Source organism: Ascaphus truei, chromosome 10 (genome assembly GCF_040206685.1).
Source record: "Ascaphus truei isolate aAscTru1 chromosome 10, aAscTru1.hap1, whole genome shotgun sequence".
In the NCBI taxonomy this organism is placed as follows: Eukaryota; Metazoa; Chordata; class Amphibia; order Anura; family Ascaphidae; genus Ascaphus; species Ascaphus truei.
Window position 1 is genome coordinate 1,517,266 of NC_134492.1, and position 21,847 is coordinate 1,539,112.

At 41.6% G+C, this 21,847-nt stretch overlaps 1 protein-coding gene across 8 annotated transcripts in view; it reads left to right on the top strand.

Moving 5' to 3' along the window:
• The window catches only part of HFM1 (helicase for meiosis 1), a 188,835-nt gene that overhangs the window by 71,473 nt on the left and 95,515 nt on the right, over window positions 1-21,847 (top strand). For all 8 annotated transcript variants that reach the window (XM_075615558.1, XM_075615549.1, XM_075615550.1 and 5 more), the window contains 6 exons: window positions 7,610-7,722; window positions 8,794-9,079; window positions 9,903-10,153; window positions 14,566-14,607; window positions 16,006-16,076; window positions 21,146-21,278. In XM_075615558.1, the coding sequence (XP_075471673.1) occupies window positions 7,610-7,722; window positions 8,794-9,079; window positions 9,903-10,153; window positions 14,566-14,607; window positions 16,006-16,076; window positions 21,146-21,278 (896 nt within the window). The remainder of the gene's footprint in view (window positions 1-7,609; window positions 7,723-8,793; window positions 9,080-9,902; window positions 10,154-14,565; window positions 14,608-16,005; window positions 16,077-21,145; window positions 21,279-21,847) is intronic.

Below are 21,847 nucleotides of genomic sequence, written 5' to 3' on the forward strand. Positions count from 1 at the left end.
AGGATCAGATTGTTGTTGTTCGGGCGCTGAGCCCGCTGCCTCGAGACCTCCGCATCTACCCCTTCAGGCGCGATTTGGGGCCATCTTGTAATGCCGGTCCCGGCTCTCCTCCTGTGTCCACAGGCCGCTTGCACCTTCCCCTTGGGGGAATAGTTTTGTTTGGGGAGAGCTACTCCTTCCCCCTCACCCTCTGCTTTCATTGGGGCTATTTTCTCCGGCTTTAGTGGGGTTAGGCGTGCCTTTTTTTTTTTAGCTCTGGGGCCTGGAGCTGCACGTCCTTGCAGTTCAGTGGTTGGCCACACCCCCTCTAAATATACATTTTTAAGAAGTAGGGGAGAATTGTTGCGGTGGTGGTTGGGGGAAGTTCTCTGTGACATACTTTAGTGAGTTTTGATGGGCATTAACGTGATTGGCTATTAATGATTGCTAATGGCTCTTTCATTTTAATGATTGAAACATGGAGATAAGGAAAAGACAGGTATTATATAAATTATTTGTCACTGTATTTACCAGGGAAGAATCAGTTGCACAAATAGTGCAACAGGAGGAAGCCATAACCTCTATTAGAGGCTTGATAAAATTCAAACAGATAAGGCACCTTGCCCTGATGGCATATAACAAAGGGTTCTTAAGGAGCTGTATTCCATAATAGCCAAACTATTACATTTAATATTCAAGGACTCCTTTTCCCCCGGCTTAGTGCCACAAGATTGGCATAAAGCAGACATGGTGCCTGTATTTAGAAAGGGAGCTTGATCACAACTGGGCAATTACAGACCTGTAAGCCTCACATCAATAGTGGGGAAGTTACTTGAAGATTTAATACATTAAATACATATATTTGCATCTCAGCCATCCACCCCAGTGTGCATCTGTGTTGCCCCAAAGGCGCACAGCCTGATAGGGCTCCCCAAGAGCGGCACCTGCAAAGGACCAGCGTGCTATGGGTTAACATTTGCTTCTCTGTGGAACGTCAACCCCACCCACTGGAATGTTAATGAGCCATGAGGACAGAAAGAGCTTTTGTTCACAGCTGCATGGCATCTCAGCAACCCACCCCAGTGTGCATCTGCGTTGCCCCAAAGGCGCACAGCCGAAGGGCAGTCAAAGGGTGTGAGCCGTTTGCTGCCGTTCGCTGATGTCTGGTGATGTAAAAGTGATGTTAAAGCTGCTCTATTTCAATCTAAAACTCACAAGCCTTTTATCCCCTGTACCCATTTTTCCAACTCTCTGTCCGTGATTTGACTGCATAACCCCTGTTCTTTAAGTAATCATGTATTTTTTATTACTCTGTGCCCAGGACATACTTGGAAACGAGCGGTAACTCTCAATGTATTACTTCCTGGTTAAACATTTTTATAAATAAATAAAATACGGTATAATATTAGTCTGCATGGATTTATGAAGGATAGGTTGTGATAAACTAACCTTATTCGTTTATTTGAAGAGGTAAGTAGGACTTTAGACCAGGGTAATGCAGCTTATGTGGTCTACTTAGATTTGGCAAAGGCTTTTTATATTTTTTAATTATTTATAAAATGTTTTACCAGGAAGTAATACATTGAGAGTTGCCTCTCGTTTTCAAGTATGTCCTGGGCATAGAGTTATATGGTGACACACGAGCTTAGTGTAAAAAAAAAAAAAACAAAGGAAATTGGACCTGGTAAAAATATTTGCACCTCGATTGAAAACTGGTTGAAGGATAGAAAACAGAGAGTTGTCATAAATTAACTGTTTCAGGTTCGGCTAAAGTTGTAAACGGAATACCTCAATGAACGGTACTGGGACCCCTGCTTTTTAACTTGTTTATTAATGACCTTGAGGTTGGCATAGAGAGTAAGTTCTCCATGTTTGCTGGTGACACTAAATTGTGTAGGGTAGTAAAATCAGAGCAGGATGTCATTTTTCTCCAGGTGGACTTGGATCGACTGGAAACTCTGGCACGTAAATGATGAGGTTTAATAGAGATAAATGTAAAATTATGCATTTGGGAAACAAGAATAAACAAGCAATTTATAAATTAAATAGGGCAAAATTAGGTCAATCCTTGATGGAGAAAGATTTAGCAATGCTTGTAGACAGCAGGCTTAGGCCCAGCTGCACGCGTCCGCACGGCTGCCTTGCTTGCCGGCGGCGCGTGCAACTCACTGCACCGCGATTTGCGGTCTGCAGTGAACTGTGATGCGCGCTGGGGGGGGCGTTGCCAAATGGGTCGAGGGGCGGGGGCAATGACGAGGGGGGCGCGGCCGTCCTGTCCGCCCCCCCGTAGGGGAGAATTGTTGCGGTGGTGGTTGGGGGAAGTTCTCTGTGACATACTTTAGTGAGTTTTGATGGGCATTAACGTGATTGGCTATTAATGATTGCTAATGGCTCTTTCATTTTAATGATTGAAACATGGAGATAAGGAAAAGACAGGTATTATATAAATTATTTGTCACTGTATTTACCAGGGAAGAATCAGTTGCACAAATAGTGCAACAGGAGGAAGCCATAACCTCTATTAGAGGCTTGATAAAATTCAAACAGATAAGGCACCTTGCCCTGATGGCATATAACAAAGGGTTCTTAAGGAGCTGTATTCCATAATAGCCAAACTATTACATTTAATATTCAAGGACTCCTTTTCCCCCGGCTTAGTGCCACAAGATTGGCATAAAGCAGACATGGTGCCTGTATTTAGAAAGGGAGCTTGATCACAACTGGGCAATTACAGACCTGTAAGCCTCACATCAATAGTGGGGAAGTTACTTGAAGATTTAATACATTAAATACATATATTTGCATCTCAGCCATCCACCCCAGTGTGCATCTGTGTTGCCCCAAAGGCGCACAGCCTGATAGGGCTCCCCAAGAGCGGCACCTGCAAAGGACCAGCGTGCTAAGGGTTAACATTTGCTTCTCTGTGGAACGTCAACCCCACCCACTGGAATGTTAATGAGCCATGAGGACAGAAAGAGCTTTTGTTCACAGCTGCATGGCATCTCAGCAACCCACCCCAGTGTGCATCTGCGTTGCCCCAAAGGCGCACAGCCGAAGGGCAGTCAAAGGGTGTGAGCCGTTTGCTGCCGTTCGCTGATGTCTGGTGATGTAAAAGTGATGTTAAAGCTGCTCTATTTCAATCTAAAACTCACAAGCCTTTTATCCCCTGTACCCATTTTTCCAACTCTCTGTCCGTGATTTGACTGCATAACCCCTGTTCTTTAAGTAATCATGTATTTTTTATTACTCTGTGCCCAGGACATACTTGGAAACGAGCGGTAACTCTCAATGTATTACTTCCTGGTTAAACATTTTTATAAATAAATAAAATACGGTATAATATTAGTCTGCATGGATTTATGAAGGATAGGTTGTGATAAACTAACCTTATTCGTTTATTTGAAGAGGTAAGTAGGACTTTAGACCAGGGTAATGCAGCTTATGTGGTCTACTTAGATTTGGCAAAGGCTTTTTATATTTTTTAATTATTTATAAAATGTTTTACCAGGAAGTAATACATTGAGAGTTGCCTCTCGTTTTCAAGTATGTCCTGGGCATAGAGTTATATGGTGACACACGAGCTTAGTGTAAAAAAAAAAAAAACAAAGGAAATTGGACCTGGTAAAAATATTTGCACCTCGATTGAAAACTGGTTGAAGGATAGAAAACAGAGAGTTGTCATAAATTAACTGTTTCAGGTTCGGCTAAAGTTGTAAACGGAATACCTCAATGAACGGTACTGGGACCCCTGCTTTTTAACTTGTTTATTAATGACCTTGAGGTTGGCATAGAGAGTAAGTTCTCCATGTTTGCTGGTGACACTAAATTGTGTAGGGTAGTAAAATCAGAGCAGGATGTCATTTTTCTCCAGGTGGACTTGGATCGACTGGAAACTCTGGCACTTAAATGATGAGGTTTAATAGAGATAAATGTAAAATTATGCATTTGGGAAACAAGAATAAACAAGCAATTTATAAATTAAATAGGGCAAAATTAGGTCAATCCTTGATGGAGAAAGATTTAGCAATGCTTGTAGACAGCAGGCTTAGGCCCAGCTGCACGCGTCCGCACGGCTGCCTTGCTTGCCGGCGGCGCGTGCAACTCACTGCACCGCGATTTGCGGTCTGCAGTGAACTGTGATGCGCGCTGGGGGGGCGTTGCCAAATGGGTCGAGGGGCGGGGGCAATGACGAGGGGGGCGCGGCCCTCCTGTCCGCCCCCCCGTCCACCCCGGCTGTGCGAAACACACAACACACACACACTTCCCCCCCTACCTTTTGGAGGGGGGGGGAGAGGGAGGGAGAGCCATGCACAGCTGCCTCACAGACTTCCCTCCCAAGCCGCCTTCCTCCTCCCCCTCCTTCCTCCCCTCCCCTAGAAGAGAGGCTAGTCAAATTAGATTTGTTTACATTACAAAAGAGGCGCCGAAGAGGGGATATGATAACCAGGGCTCGACAAATAAGCTCGCTCGCCCCATGCGAGTTGATATTAGCAGCTGGCGAGAAGCTGTTTTCATTAACATTAATAATAGACCATGGGAGTGGAGCAGGGCAGGAGAGGAGGAAGATGGCGGGCGGCGGCGGAAGAAGAGGAGGTCTGAGGACCATGTGAGCGGAGCAGGGCGGCACAGGAGGACGGCCGGGGAAGAGCGCGCCCCATCAGTTCAACCCAGAAATCTTTACTGACTCCCGGTGTCTGCCGCTGCTACAGTGCAGCTCCTCCTGGCCGTTCTCCTGTGCTGCCCTATTCCGCTCACATGGTCCTCAGTCCTCCCGCTGCCTTCCTCCTCTGCTCCGCTCCAGTGGTCCTCAGTCCTCTTCTTCTGCCGACCTCCACTGTCTTCCTCCTCTGCTGCCCTGCTCAACTCCTGCAGTTCTCCGTTCTCTTCTTCTGCCACTGCCTGACGTCCTCCTTCTGTGTCCTCTTTTTTCGCTGCCGTCTGCTGTTCTCCTCTGCTTCCCTGCTCCACCGAAGCCAGGTAGGTGAGAGGAGGTGGAGGACGGGGGTTAGAGCTGAATAGAAGGAGGGGGTGAGAAGGAAGAGGCATGGGGTGAGAGAGGCAGCACACGCTCACTCACATTTTTGCCATTGTACAGTGTCATTAAGAGACACGTTTTTAGGGGGCGAGTCCGTATCTTGGTGAGTAGCGTTTTGCATCATTTGTCGAGCTCTGATGATGACTATATAAAAATATATTCGGGGTCAATACAAGGAGCTTTCAAAAGAATTATTCATCCCAAGAGCAGTACAAACGACACCAGGTCATCCCTTAAGGTAGGAGGATAGGAGATTTCACCAGCAACAAAGAAAAGGGTTCTTTACAGCAAGGGTAGTTAAAATGTGGAATTCATTACTCATGGAGACTATGATGACAGATACAATAGATATCGTCAAAAAAAAGGTTGGACATCTTTTTAGAAAGGAAAGGTATACAGGGATATACCAAATAAGTATACATGGGAAGGATGTTTATCCAGGGAGTAATCTGTTTGCCAGTATTGGTGTCAAGAAGGAATTTATTTTTTCCCTTATGAGATATCATTACATGATGTGTCACTGGGGTTTTTTGTTTGCCTTTCTCTGGATCAATATAGTGTAAATACAAATATAGGATAAAGTATCTGTCATCTAAATTTAACATAGGTTGAACATGATGGACATAAGTAGCGAGAAAAAATTTGAGAACCCCAATGATAATTACGGAAATTTCATAGTTTTTCCATGATAAGCTTCTTCACTCAAAGCCAGTATTTTCTTAAATATCCAATAGCGCTTATATTAACCAATTCCATGTCTTTTGTAACAAAATGATGAATGAATTAGACAAACAATGAGTAATTAAGGGTATGTGCCGAAGTAAGTGAAACCCTGGTTTTCTCAGCTAAATTAAAGGGGATAATTAGAATCAGTTGTTTAAATAATTAGGTAGATTTTCAGGGGGTGAGCTTGGATGTCCCCACGCTATATAAAGATCAGAAACGTTGTGAGTTTGGTCTTCACCATACCACAATCGAAAGAAATCTCTTTGGACTTCAGGAAAGCAGTTACTGATGCTCATCTGTCTAGAAAAGGGTTACAAAACCATTTATAATGATTTGGGGCTCCAGCAATGCACTGTCAGACAAATGGAGAATGTCCAAGACCACAGTCACACTACCCAGGATCAGTCATCCTACCAAAATCTCTCTAAGAACAAACTTCCAAATCATCCAGGAAGTCACAAAGAACTCCAGAGTAACATCCAAGGATCTGCAGGCCACTCTCACTTTGGCTATTGTGAGTGTTCATGACTCAACTATCAGAAAAAGGAAGGATAGCCAGGAGGAAACCACTACACTAAAGAGAACATTGCTGCCGCCTGAAGCTCACCAAAGAGCACATACTGTAGATGATCCACAAGACTTCTGGAACAATGTTCTCTGGGCAGATGAGTCAAAAGTAGACTTTTTTGGCTTCAATGAGAAACGTTATGTTTGTCGAAAACCAAACACTGCATTAGAACAGAAGAACCTCATCCTAACCATCAATCGTGGTGAGAGTGTTATGGCTTGGGGATGCTTTGTTGCCTCAGGACCTGAACACCTTTCTTGTCATCATTGACACAACTATGAATTTTGCATTCTATCAGAAGATTCTAGAGCAGAATGTCAGGCCATCCATCCATGAGCTGAAGCGAAAGTGGGTCATGCAGCAAGACAATGATCCTAAACATACAAGCAGATCTACAAAAGAATGGCGGCAGAAGAAGAAATTGCGCGTTTTAGAATGGCCTTGTCAAAATCCGGACCTAAACCCCATCGAAATGTTTTTGGCAGAACCTGAATTAAGCTGTCCATGCAAGAGAGCCCTTAAATGTCACTGAGTAAGGAGGAAGGTGTAAAAATTCCTCAAAACCGATGTGCGAGACTGACCAGCAGTTACAGGAAACTCGCAGTTGAAGTCATTGCTGCTCATGGGGGCGCCACCAGGTACTGAATCTAAAGGGTCACATACTTTTTCACACATAGATATGGAATGTTGAACCATTTTGTGGATAAATAAATGTTGACAAAGTACCATGATTTTGTGTCATTTGTTTGATCAGGTTATCTGTATCTATTATTAGGACCTAGATTAAGATCTAATAACATTTTAGGTTTGAAATATGTGAAATATGAGAAAATCCTAAGGGGTTCACAAACTTTTTCTTGCCACTGTACAGGCATACCCCGGTTTAAGGACACTCACTTTAAGTACACTCGCGAGTAAGTACATCTCGCTCAATAGGCAAACGGCAGCTCACGCATGCGCCTGTCAGCACGTCCTGAACAGCTATACTGTCTCCCTACCTGTACCAAAGCTGTGAGCAAGCGGGGAGATTATAGAGCCTGTTACACATGCGTTATTTACATCAGTTATGCACGTATATGACGATTGCAGTACAGTACATGCATCGATAAGTGGGGAAAAGGTAGTGCTTCACTTTAAGTACATTTTCGCTTTACATACATGCTCCGGTCCCATTGCGTACGTTAATGTGGGGTATGCCTGTATGTCTTTTCAACCTCATCTATGTACCTACGAATAAACACCAATGTTTCATAGATTTGCTGTAATTTGTAATATATACTTTTTCATATTTGAAACAATAGGATGATGGAAAACCAAGACCTGAGAAGCTGGCTTCATGCACCAGCTCCTAGCATTGCTGAAATTCCATTGACTCAAGATCTTCAAAAGGAGTTAAAAAACGTGAAATCACCGGGTAAAACATTGCACTCATTTACATTTTCTATCACTTTGTGTAAAGCTGGAGCTTAAGTCCGTTTACATGAACAACCCACATTAGCTTATTGTGTTATAGGTCTTAGAAATATCCAGTGAAATAGATATGAAATGATTTGTATTGAATATTTCAGTATAATGTAAAAACAATTGCTAACTGCAAATATTACATGCTTTCTAAATAAAATAGTAGACTTGCATGTATACTTTGATATTGCAGTCTTTTCTGACATATAAAGGTATTCATCTAGGTGTGCTTTGCTTACTCTTGTGCAACTTTACTGATGATTAACGGCGCCTTTGCGTTCCCCTTTTTTATGTGGATCATATGCTTCCCTGTGAAAGGAATATTGCTGTGAATTGCTTTTTATGTGAAATCCTAAATATGGCAACTGTTATGATTTTCTACATTTGTTTTACAAATGGCCTCAGTGGAAAAAGAGGTTTGTATTGTATATTCTGTACTATTTGTTATTACATAGTAATATGAGTTATGTTGAGAAAAAAACATATGTCCATCGAGTTAAACCTGTTATTGTACTTTTAAATGTACGCTTTGCAGTTATCAAACATATCTTAGAAAAATGGATACTTCAGCCCTTATTCTTTAAACTGGGAAAGAGCCAGTACAGCGCTATCACATGGAACGTCCCATTAACATGGGACATCCAAAGTGGCGCTGTTGCACTTTACAGAATAAAGTCCTAAATTGGACTGCATCTATTAACAAATGTACGCCGGGCTCATGGTATATCTACATTACAACATACTGTGTAATCAGAAATGTTAAAATGTCTGTTATTGGTTTTGTGTTATATCAAAAATACCTTGAAAATTACGTTGGTTAGATAAGGCACTGGTTATATTTTTTACTTGCACATAGTACATTTCAATATTAAGAACAATTTTAAAGTAAGTCAAAAGATGAAATATCACATTCTCAACCCTGTAACTGTTTTGTATATTGCACTAGTGCCATTGACCACTAAACATTACATTTGATCAGAATAAACCGTGTGCGCTTATACGTTTTTTTTTTTTTTTTTTAAAGATAAATTAATACAACCAAAAAAGTTTACACCACCATTTAAGAAGGCAAATGTAGCAGAAAGCCATTCTTCAGTGACATATGCCTCACAGTATGGAATTAATTTGAGCACAAACTTGATATCAAACACAGGAAATCTAAGTGCAGGGAACATGATATTACCATCTCCCTGGTTTGCCTTTGGTGACGACGAGGCTAAAATGCCAGATTTTCTGCAGCCTGCACAGAAGCCTTTAGATAGCAAAATACATGCTGTTTTTGATGAGAATGCACGTGTGTTCAAAAAAAGGTAATTCTTCATTCCAGCAATTGCACTTGTATAATAATCTGTGTCTTTTTGTAATGGTTTATGACTATATCCTCTTGGTCCATTAGAAAAACATCTCTGTTAAATGCATATATCTGTGCCCTTCCTCTTGCCTTTCTAATTGCATGCAACTAACAGGCTCATGTTTACTAAGCAGTTTTTTGCTATACAACAGCTTCCAGCTCTGGAAGAAACCTCCCAGCCCATTGACTTGCATGGGCTGTAAAGTGTCTTCTACCGCGGGAGGGTGTCTTATGGCAGAAGACTGCTTAGTAAATATGGCCTATAATGTTTTTTTTCTCTTGTTATCTTTTCTCATTTTATCTTTAATGTAGAAATGATGTGCATCACTTTTTATTGCACTAATCATTACATATACCAGAGTATGAAGTGTCATATTTCAGATGTGCTGTTAGATGCAAGTCAATTGGTCTTAGTGCATAAAAACTAATGAGCACGAGTATAATTCTTCTAAATTTCACCGAGTTTTTGCTGCATACTGTATGTAACATTGAAAATATAGCATGAGAACTTTAATGGAAAATAACAAATTCAGCTAAAATACAGGATTTCTATTTACTGAAACATCTAGAAAAATTGGGCAAACAATTGTAGTGTTAAAATAGTGACTGCTTTTATCCGTGACAGGCTTGTGACTGATGGGGTGTTGGAACGTGCATATTATAGACGGTTGGCATTACACAAAGGGAGGTTAAAAATGAAAATGTTGTGAATACTGCTGCTTTTAACATAAACGTACACAAGTTACATTATTTTAATTCATGCCATATGCTTGTTTATACAGCTTATTTAAAAAACATGATTATTTATTCAAACATGAAAACAGCCATGCTTTAATGGAGAATATGGATACTTCGCAAACTGTAACGTCCACCAGAGCAGATGAAGACTCAATGAAGACCGATCATAACAAATGTCTGTCTCAACATTTAGCGTTCAGTCTACTTAATGACAATGAAGTTTCTCTTCAAAATGATGAAGTAAATGAAGAAACATATTCCTTTCCCGAATCTTTAAAGTTGCTTAGTGCAAAAGGTAATTATCAGTTTCTATTGTTATTCTAGGGTAACCAAATATATCCTTTCAGCAGGATTCATGATCTGGTAGAACAAAAGCTTCATTTAACCTACATATATATTTTTTTATATTGTTTGGTCTCTTCTATTTTGTTCAAGTGCAGAAATCACCCCATTTTTCTGAAGTATTCTTGTTAAAATGTTGATATTTTCCTTGATAAATATAACAGACATGTTGTTCCAGTCCATCATGAAGGTTAAAGGTGCAGTTCACCCCCTGCCCCCCCTCCCTTTTTTTTATTTGTGTGGGAAGCAGGGGATTCTCGGGGCTGTGGGGACCACCTTGGTTCCCAAGATACATACCTGTAAAGCTAGCGACAGTACTTCCGCTAATTACATTGTAGCTTCCTATTGACCCGTGTAAAGCGAAAGATTTAATCTGTCATTTTTTTCCAGGAGTATAGTAGTAGAAAAAAAGCTGAGCACAGCAAAAAGACGAAGGGCTGGGGCAGGTAAAATGAATTATTTAATAGGCATGACAGCCGAAAAAATTATTGAAAAAGGTGGGTCCTCTTTGTTAGTTCATATATTGTGGATGTCATGCCTATTAAATAATTAATTTTACCTGCCCCAGCCCTTTGACTTTTTGCTGTGGTCAGCCTTTTTTCTACCACTGTACTCCTGTATATCCAATCAAGACTGAAGCACACACATCGGAACCAGGCTGCATCACATGCATCGTGAGTACTGTTATTCACTTTGGCGCTCAGCTGAGTTATCTAACCCTTACCCAGTGTGGTCACGGTATTCCACTCACCAAACTACGGAGCAGTGGGTGGTGATCCACGCACTCAACAAGGGGGTTCTGTCTCAGGCAGCATAGATCATCCCCCCCCCTTGTCCTCCGCATGGGATATCAGGTGAGGTGGTTACCGCATTATCCCACATACAACTGGGCTCAATAGATGGACTATAGATCTATTTCATTCACTGCCTATTTTTGATAGTTCAGAATATTTTTCATGTATAAACATCCATTGCATTTAGAAAGAAAGATACTGTGCGGCCCCTAGTGTAACTAGTAATGTGTTTGCAAGTATTGCTATTGCAACCAATACAGAAACAACATAAAATATTCTGAAAAATCTTAAACAATGTGTCTAATTAATGCAACCGTGAACAATGTCCTTTTGAATGTTCAATTACTCCATTGTTGATGATGGGATCAAGGTTGAACTCGGCATATGAAAAGAATAAACATACCAAGCATAGTGTGATATTGTATGAGGAACAGAAGTTAACACACGGTTAACACTAGAACCCAGATAACTGCACTCAGTATTATACATAATTTTGATAAGCTATAATAGCCTGGGATATCAATTGTCCCACTAGGGGAGTAAATTAACTCCTTCCCAATTACACACTAGAGTGAGTATTATCTCACAAAACCAAAAAAATAAAGTTTTATTATTTATATTCAACAGCGACAACGTTAAAATATATACAAAGCACAATAATGTAAAATCCCCAATGGGGCGACTCGTAATGATTCAAAACTGACTGGGATAAATTGTAGCTGAGTCAAAGACTATAGACTTTATTACAAACAATAGCAGCAATAGTGTCTCAGTGTATATTGCCATTGCTAGCAATCATGGTGTCTATTAAGCCTCAGGACTCCAAAAGGTGTTGTATAAAGCTCACACCCAAATGCAAATTGTTTCCTATTGTCCGCAAAAAAAGTGGTATTTATGGTGGTTACCAGTCAGACTGAAATACTTGACACAGTATTTTATACACCTTAGGCTTGGTCCCCACTGGCTGCTGCGGGGACAAGAGCCGCCCTTCAATGGGGCCGGGCCCGCTGCGAGGGGCGGCCACCACGCTGAGCTGACAGTTTTTCCAGGAGTCAGGAAAATTGAGATTTGACCTAGTGACGGAGCGCTAGGCCACGCCCCCGCGGTTCAGCCAATGAGGGTAAACCTGACGGGTAATGTCATGGCTGCGCGTCACGCCCCCCCTGTCTATCCCCCTGCAGCTCACTGCAGACTGGGGAACTCGGCTGCACGCGCCGCCAGCCTCGCAGGCGCGCGTGCAGCGGGGTCGTAGCCTTAGAATCCTGCATAAGCACAGTAATTGTTAATCAGGATTTGACAGATGCATGTATAGGTTATAATGCTCTATTGATGGAATAGCATAACGATAATAACCAGTTAATTCCCTGATGCACTATAAGCACCCAATGCCCTTGAATGGGTGAGAGAATGGTATACATATAGTCTTTACACCAGACTGTTAAACAATTGCTGTTGTCTACAACTATCTTATTAATCATAGACCATCAAAGCTCTAGTGCTAGAGCATATGATATCATGCAAACATACATATAATAATGTGCACGATATCAGGTGCAAATAGGAAATCTCAAAACACTTGATTGGAAGCAAAACACCAATTTGTAAGAGCTTAGGTGTTGAATATCATTGGAGTAACTAGTGTCAATTTAATCTTGAGGTAGCCGTAAATGGAAACATTCAACTCAAGATATGGTCTATGTGAATGACACAAAATGGCTTATTCCAACATGAACTGCATAATATGTAGCCAAAGTTCCTTGGTGCCAACATTTACTCACAACATTATAGTACACGGATACTAAAAAGACCACTTGTACAACCGTATTAGTCCTGGTGTGCAGTGCAGAATGCTTCCAATCGTAAGTCAACGCCAGAACGAGTCGCCTCCTTCACTGATGCCACCGTCGTGACGTCTAAAACCCTACACACATTTCTTATGTCTCAGCATACTTCACCCAGTGGCCTCAGGAGATCCTGCACGCACCAGCGGGTCTGGATTAGGCCTGGGACATAGAGGATTAAACATGCTCTGCCTCGCCTGCTCCAAAATGGAGCTTTTTCCTGTCCTTGCAGGCGAGGCAGTGAGCGGGCTCTGGGGGCGGGGCAGGCGGAGACGGAGCAGAAGCGTGTCAGGAGGTGGAGCGGGAGGCGGGCCTAGTCACGTGACCGCTCCTCCGCTTCCCCGAGCGGCAAATTTGAAACCTGCCTGTCTCAGCAAAGTTTCTGAGCCTCCGCACGCATCAGCGCACATGCGGAGGGGGAAACTATATCCGCGCTGATGACAGATGTGGGGGCCTTGTGCATCTGCTCAGCGCGGCTCAGTCCGCCTCAGCGAGCTTCAATTCACTATGTCCCAGGCCTAAGACGCATCCAGGACTCCAGAAGCGCCTGCCGGGGAAGAGAGGCAGCTACTACCTACAAAGATTACTATTCAGTGCGCAACACCTACCAATCTCCTGTAAGTAGGATTCCAATTTTTGCTGGCATAAGGAGTGGATTTTATTGCAGTGTTGTACATGTGATTGTTTTTAATGTTTATTAAATGCACTTTTTTCATCTCAATTTCTTGAGTATTCCTACCTCTGAGGAATTCACCATTCTCAAACCATTAGGTGTAGTATTAACCTTAGGGTACAATATCACACTGTTTGGTATGTTTTTTCTTTTCATATGCCGAGTTCAACCTTGATCCCATCATCAGCAATGGAGTATTGAACATTCAAAAGGACATTGTTCACGGTTGTATTAATTAGACACATTGTTTAAGATTTTTCTTAATATTTAATGTTGTTTCTATATTGGTTGCAATAACAATACTTGCAAAAATCTTGCAAACACATTACTATTTACACTAAGCGCTGCACAGTATCTCTTTTTCTACTATTCACAGGTGGGCAGATTCACTGATTGGCAGCCACACGAACACACTATACTGTTTAAGTTTAAGTGTTTTTAGTGCACTAATTAGCCACGTACACTTTTCACGAATAGCGCAGCACACACATTTTCTAATACATTGCTTTTATTCACTCAGTCTTTGTAGCACCAATTAGGGATTCATTTCCCATTTTTTTCTATGCCATTGTATTCCCCCTCGTGGGCACTACTTCTGCTAACTTTACAGAGATGTATCTCGGGTACCAGGGGGTTGCCAGAGCTTAAGTCAAAACTGTTCAGCTCTGGGGATCAGCTGCTTCCCATTTATGTAAATAATTAAAAAAAAGGGGTGTCAAAAAGAATTTGCATGAAGAACTGCTCTTTTTATGTGAAATTCTTTTTTAAGCTATAAAGTATGCATTGCTGATATTACTAAGAGTAACTAAATATTCAAAGTTGCATTTTATTCCTAACTATACTGATGCAGTGCATGGAGGATGGAACTGTGGCATCTTCATTATAGCAAGTGTACTTTATTCTTGAACTTATTAACTAATAGGTCACTAGTAGTGCAGGTTTGAATGAAAGTGTGTTTATTTTCATATTACATTTATTTAAGTTATGTTTACAGTTTTAAGTATTTTCCAATCTTATGCATCCTAAGAAAAAAGCTACTTAACTTTTTTGTTTGTAGATGAGGCTGCATGTGGTATCTTAAGGCCTGTCACTGAAATCCGTATCCTTATCAGTCTAAATTTCAGTAATCATGATAGTTCTAGGATACTTCATGTTACTTCCTACATTTTATTATACATAATAGCTTTTGTGTGTTTTGGATACTAATGGGTGATTGTACATTCTGTAGCACTGGTAATTATTTTCCTAAAAAATTAGTGTTAAAACAGAAAAAAGCACTGTTATGTATAAGATGAACTAGTATTCTACTGTCTTTGTAATACATTTCATTGCAAAACATGTAAACATTCTTAGTATAAGATAGGGAGTACTTTGGAGAGAATGTATCAGTCCATAATCCTCAAATTGGAAACAAACATTTAGAGAGGCAAAATCTTTGAAACTTTGGATATTCCAGTTCAAAATCGTAGCCTCAGTTTTGACCATTTGGACCAGGGGTGCGCAAAGTATGGGCCGGATGGTTGCCTGAAGCCGACCACAGGTAGGGACCAACTCCCATACCTGTGGTACAGGAGGCAGCGACAGAGGAAGCAGCAGTGCGGCGGGAGCCCACCCAGTTGGTTCTAACACGGAAGTCGGGCCCAATTTCTGTAATACCCACCTGGGTGTGCTCCCGTTACGCTGCTGCCTCCTCTGTCGCCCGCACCACAATAAAGGCCCAAGAGAGAAAGGAGAAGATTTAGGCCTCGAATATACCAGATGTCGCTGAGCGGCAGCGCGATCCGGTGATGTTACCCTGCGCTATCGCCGAGTGGCATCTTGATCAAGGAGCCTCGGCAGTGAAGGAGACAGGAGAGGAGACAAGGGGGCGGGGCGGAGGCATGGCTGTGAGCTCGTTCGTCTTCATTGGCTGAACTGCTCACGTGACGCATCCGTCGCCTGCCAAAATCTTCAAGAGTCAGCCGCCCTGCAGCTCCAGGCGGCGCGCACGCCACTACAGCTATGTGTGCTTTAATTGTTTTTTTTGTGTTTTGTTTTTTGGCCTCGCAGCGTCGCGCTATGTGACGCCGCAGGTGATTTTAGGTATAATCACAACTTGAGGGGGGAGGGGAGGGAGGAGCGAGTGAGGGGGAGGAGCAAGTGAAGAGCGGAGCTTTGGTAAGCTTTGCTGCCACCGACTTAATGTACATTTTACATTAAGCTTTCCAAAGATTGTCAAGTGGCCCACTTGCTAAAATAATTGCCCTGATTTAGAAAAACAAGATCTGTAACACTAAAGGTGCCACATACTTACTGTATAGCAAAGTATATACACTTAACACTTTAAGGGAGGACACTATAACAAATGAAGGAATACCTTTTATAGGAGTCTTACAACAAACACAAAGATTTCAATATTTTTAAAGCATATACTAAAAACAATGCGTTCAAAGTGTTATTCATTATCCGTAAATATGAGCAACTTGTTTCCTGAATTTCCTTTACAAAAAAAATTAAGCTAAACAATTTAGGAATATCTTCAAAGAATTTCCATATTTTAATTACATACAATCTAAAGCATTGGATGATGTAAGTATGGCAGTTTTGTAATCATTTAATAAATATTAGTTTATGTTCCAGTACAGATGGATGACTCAATTGCTTGTTGATAATAGTAAGGTAAACATGACAACAATACAAGTATGGCTCAGTATAGATTATTGTTTATTTTTTAATTTATTAAACAGGTGAAATAAGGGCACGATTCATATTTCTAATTTTAGTACTAATTATGGCCACAGGGTCATCAATATAAAGTTGCAATGTTATCTCCCGATTTACCTTGTTGTTAAATATTGGCTACCAGAGTACGGGTGACCCCAGGGACCATATGTGACGGGGAAGGGGTACACAGGCCAATAATAAAGGTATTATGCCTGGCTGGGTGCCCCTGAGCCATATTGGGGAATTGTAGATTGTCAGCTCTGCAACATAGTGATGGCATGAACACTGTAACTTCAATATAAATGTATGTGTGTCTCCCACCAGGTATAAGGTGGCGAGACAAATGTGATTCTAAATGTAAAAGGTATTACAAAGGTATTGCAATTAAAAAATGGTTTTTAAAACTCAACAGCTAGCAGCATAAGCAAGCGGCTTTTAGCTAACTTTCGCTAGAAAGCTCCTGGAGCGCTGAGATTTGCTGTGAGCGCTGTTCGGGTAAAATCAGGAAATATATTGTGCAATTTTTACAGAGTTATATAAAAATTGATGACTTAAAGTCCCCCTATTTTAATTGTACCAACATGTTAGGCATATTGGGATTTTCATGTAACACGCCAGAGACAGAGGAAATGCTTTATTTATAATCACTGCCGTTAGAAATGTATGGCAGGAAATTCCTGCAAAGGTAACGGCGCACATTCAGCCCTGGACTTCTAAGACACCCCGCTTGCCCGGAAAAAAGTCCGGAGTTGAAAGGCGGCGACATACTAAGGTGTCAAGTGGGGAGGTGTGTCACGGTAGACCAGTACTTATCAACACTTTTATATTTTTGGGATTCTCGATTGAGCATAACAAGGTGGGCAAAATAAATTGTCATTTATTTCCTTTACAGACAAACACACGACAACCTCAGAATACACAAAATAAATTGTCCATTGAACAAAAGTTGAAGAAATAAAGTCTCTGGCTTAAAGTCCTTTTGGCTAGGTCGCAACTTGCCAACCTAATATTTCCGCCAAATGAAAGAAGTTTGTTCTAGTTCATTGGGAATCGTTCGGGAGTCCCCAGGGCTAACGAATTCCTGAAGTAGGGGTACTGCACCGACACACTTTATTCGAGCAAATACCCAGTATGTACCTGGCAGATACCTGGAATGCGCCGCTCCTCACCTCTTACAAGCCCCGTTGCGTTTGCCTTCCCAGCCTGGGTTCATGCCTGGCTGATGGGCGGCTGATCTGTTAAATGATAATGATTAGGATTTAATAGGCTGCAATGCTTCGCGTGTCTACCAGATGGCATAAATTCATGAATTGTAATGCAGTATATATATATATATATATACTGTGCAGTATTGCAGCCAGCGGGAATAAAATGCTTCAATCCCTGCTTGGAAAATACCTCAATGCACTCGGGCAGAAAACAGTCACAAACCTCAATACACCCGGGTATACCCGAATTCGTGGGACTAGCCGAGCTCGAATAAAGTGTGTCGCCAGTGTAAATTCTTGATTACAATGTTGTTAACCCCTTGCGTTCTGGAACCGCTGCCGCTGTACTTGAACGGAATCTTGAGCAAAGCTTTGATAAGTCATGAATCACACGGGATAGCTCGGCAGGCAGATTTATAGGGTTTACAGTCCTATCTCTAACATACGTGCCCAATCCCCTCCGTGGGAACAGTTAACCCACCAATCCCCGATTTGCCCGGAGTTTGCAGAACGGGCAAAATGGGCTTTCCGGTTTGCAAAGTGTATGTGTCAGCCTGACACCTAGGCGGTTTACCATACCGGGGGTCCACCCCTGACCTGGTGACTCTCAGTCTGGGGTTTGGTCACAAAGTGTGAATGGCTCATGCTGAGTACCGGGATCTGGCACTCAGCAACATCCCGGCCATTTTCACACTTTATTTCTCTGAGGCTTTTCAACTCCGGACTTCACTAGACTCAGAGTCTCCCACTTAGCAGGGGCTCTTTGAAGTACAGAGAGGAAAATACCCTCCGCTCATTCACCCTTAGCATATTTGCATGCTAAAGGATTTTTCCCGGGCTTGCAGAAAAAAACCTTTCCTGCCTGTCCATTTAAAACCAACAGTAAAATACATTTTATTAATAAAGTATGTTCTACTTGTGCCACTGAAATAAACTTTATATGTGGGTGCATGGTTTCTTTATTCTGAGCTGCACTCCAAAAATTTGAGTGCTAGCCCACTCCGTTCGCAAGTTAGCGTACTTAATTGAAAGGGCTATGATGTGAGGTCCATAGTTAACCTAGTTCCCACGTCAATATATTTTCCCCCTTTCAAGTTATGACGCTAACAAGGCAAGAGATAAATTTTGACAGAATCCACTTCAGTTTAACCGCAAACCACTTATTCAATTAACCTTGCGGTTGCGAGGTCTAGTGCTTAGAAATGGATACCTATCCTTCAAAGCAGCCCTCCCATACACAGCCACGCGTCTTCAATCAGCGCTTGGTTCAGCGCTCACAACGCCATCTTGTGTCTGAAAAGCTAATGGCACAGTTTGTATTCATTCTTATTACCACAGTCAGGGAATAGCAGGCAAAATAACCTCACCGGGGAGGAAAGACAGCGGTCAAGGCCACGCAGCAAGTGAACAAGGCTGGACTGTGCTGTGAAAAAATCTTCTTTATTATAACATGGAAGTTAAAACAGAGAGAGAGGGAGGCACCCCCCGCAACTCTAACGCGTTTCAGCCGCAACGGTCCTTTCTCAAAGAGTACATGTTACCTGCTGCCGTGTCAGCTGAAATACTAACCCACCCGGAAGTGACATCATTCCCACAGTGTGAGCAGTCACTCCCCTGATTGACAGGGGAGCTCTGCTCACCTGATGAGCATGAACGCACCCCTGATGAGCCACTACCAGGAGTCAGGGCAGAAATTTGGCAAAGACATTGCCTATGTAAAATCAATTAGGTTACATCAGATGTTTAAATAACCATTTATACAACTATAATAAACCTTGCAGGGAGGTAAGACAACAATACTATTCACCAAACAATATTCTATTAACCTCTACCTGCTGTGGTAATGAAACAAATTTAAATGATATTGAGCCAAAAGTTGCATTAAAGGGTTAAAATCAAGTAATAGCAGGGGGGTGGATTGTATGAGACATTTCATTTTAGACAATAATTAGGATTACCTTACATTCATTCTATTTTGAACAGACTTCAGAACAAAGTCAAATGGTTACATGTAACCAAATGATATATAGAAAACAATGTATATACATTTGTAGCAATTTGGTTTGTTTTGCTGCACATCAAATGGACACCAATTTTGTATTCTACATCTTAACATGGTCTCTGTTTTAACTTCCATGTTATAATAAAGAAGATTTTTTCACAGCACAGTCCAGCCTTGTTCACTTGCTGCGTGGCCGTGACTGCTGCCTTTCCTCCCCGGTGAGGTTATTTTGCCTGCTATTTCTACCATACAGCTTGGAGCACGCCGCAGATCAGACGGATTTAAAGACATATGTGAGTCATTTATTCCTCATTTGTTCCTTCATTGTGGAGTCCCCCAGGCGTTGTGGGTTACACTATGCGTGATTAAAGGGGTCTGGGTGGGTCCACGGACTCCCCCCTGACATCCCTAGACAATCATTGCTATACCACATACCTAATAGGGGTCATTTCATATTGTTCCTCCACACCCTGTCCATCTGGACACAGCAGCATTCTTTATTAGTCAATGTGGTTTTTAAACAAAGCCCTGCAGTACTGGCTTATTGAGTGGTGAATGTCCCTCAATGTTCTCTCTACAGTCAGGGAATAGACTGCAAAATGGGGACAAGAACGGTGGTGTAGGGGAAAACACATCAAGGTGATGCACATTTAACCCCTTCACACCCAATGCGATTTAGGGTTAATCAGCCGGGTATAATACATTTATTAATGGCCTGATTAACCCTTTCATCGCCACAAGGTGTAACACAAGTTTCCCCATCTTAGTAAATGTCCGGGCAAATGGGCCAGATGTCCGGCCAGCTCAGACAAAATGTCGCCAGGTAAGGGGGCCGGGTCTGGTATGCTAAGCTGCAAAGGTGCGAGGTTCGCGCATGCCCTTAGCAAACTGGGAAGCCCCTCTGCCAGGCTTTGCAAAGTATTGGCAACTCTGGGATAGGTTTGGAATATTATTCCCACGGAGTAGTTTGGCTGCACGGGTTAAGTATAGAACTGTTGAGTGTATAAGTAACCCTGCAGCCCATTGGGAACCAGATTCATAATGTAACAAGATTCAACCAAGCTTCATTTTAAGACTTTATATTATCGTAACCAAAGTCAACAGTTCGTAAGAACTAAGGGTTCCAGATCCAATACTACAGCGGTAGAACAAAGGAAGCAGCACCGGTGGAGTAACAGTGGTTGTGAGAGGCGCCACTGATTAAAGACTGTTTCCAGCTCTATTTGCGCGCAACTCATGCTTCTGGGAAATTGTGCTTAGAAACTCTCGTTATGGGAACAAGATTTTTTGTTTGCCCCCGTCCCAGTAAGTGTATTTTGAGTGTAATTGTAAACCGATGTGTGTGTTCATTCTGTAAATAAATCACAATTTATTTTATCTCTTCGTTTTGCTCAATCAAATGATCCGGGAATTAAGGTGTTAAAAGTGCTGGTCTCCCGTGACACCATATTCATCTCTTTGACAAATATTAATTTGTGTGAGTTTTATAGGTTAAATATTTTGGGAACCAGAGGTTAACTGGAGGTAGGAGTAAGGCAGTCTGGTGCTGGGCAACTGGTTCACATAAACGTGAGAAAAAAAATGTCTATGGGGTAGGATTGCTTGACATGGCACTTGAGGAAGCATATATCTTAAAACTGTGGCTAGCTATGGATACTGAAGTTGATTTCCTTATTAACGTAAATGCCAGTTTTGATCTTACATTTAATGAACACTCTCTCCAGCTTCTTTATACAGATAAAAACTTTGTGATTTGTGCCCCAACTGGATCTGGGAAGACGGTGATATTTGAGCTAGCAATTACTCGTTTATTAATGGAAGTTCCAATGCCTTGGTCCACTATTAAAATTGTATACAGTAAGTACTGCATAAGTAGAACAACCAAAATGTACTTTTTTGTATTTTAAAAACGTGTTAAATCTATATTTGAATCATTAAGTAAATGGAACACTCCAGAGAACACAATGTAAAAAAATAAAAGTGAGACCTATTCATCTGATAAAAGTTCAATAAGTAAGTATAGATATAGGATAAAGTATCTGTTGTCTAAATTTAGCATAGGTTGAACTTGATGGGCTTACGTCTTTTTTTCAACCTCATCTACTATGTAAGTTGGGTACATATACCATTGTAATGTGCTGATCACTCAAATGTAAAATTAAAGTTACACTACAGGGAAGTAGAGTGCAGACAGGAGAAAAGCCATATAATGTAATTTGCTTGACTGGTGCATCGTTAATTACATTATAGTACATATCCTTCTCCCCCTACCTGGAGACCAATATCCCCCCCACATAGACAACCAAGGTCAGACCATTTGTTGCGTGAAAAAGGCCACAGCATTCATTTATAAACAACTTATTTACATGTGATAACAACATCAGTCCCATGTTCTTGAATCACAGTTTACCAAATCATAATAATAA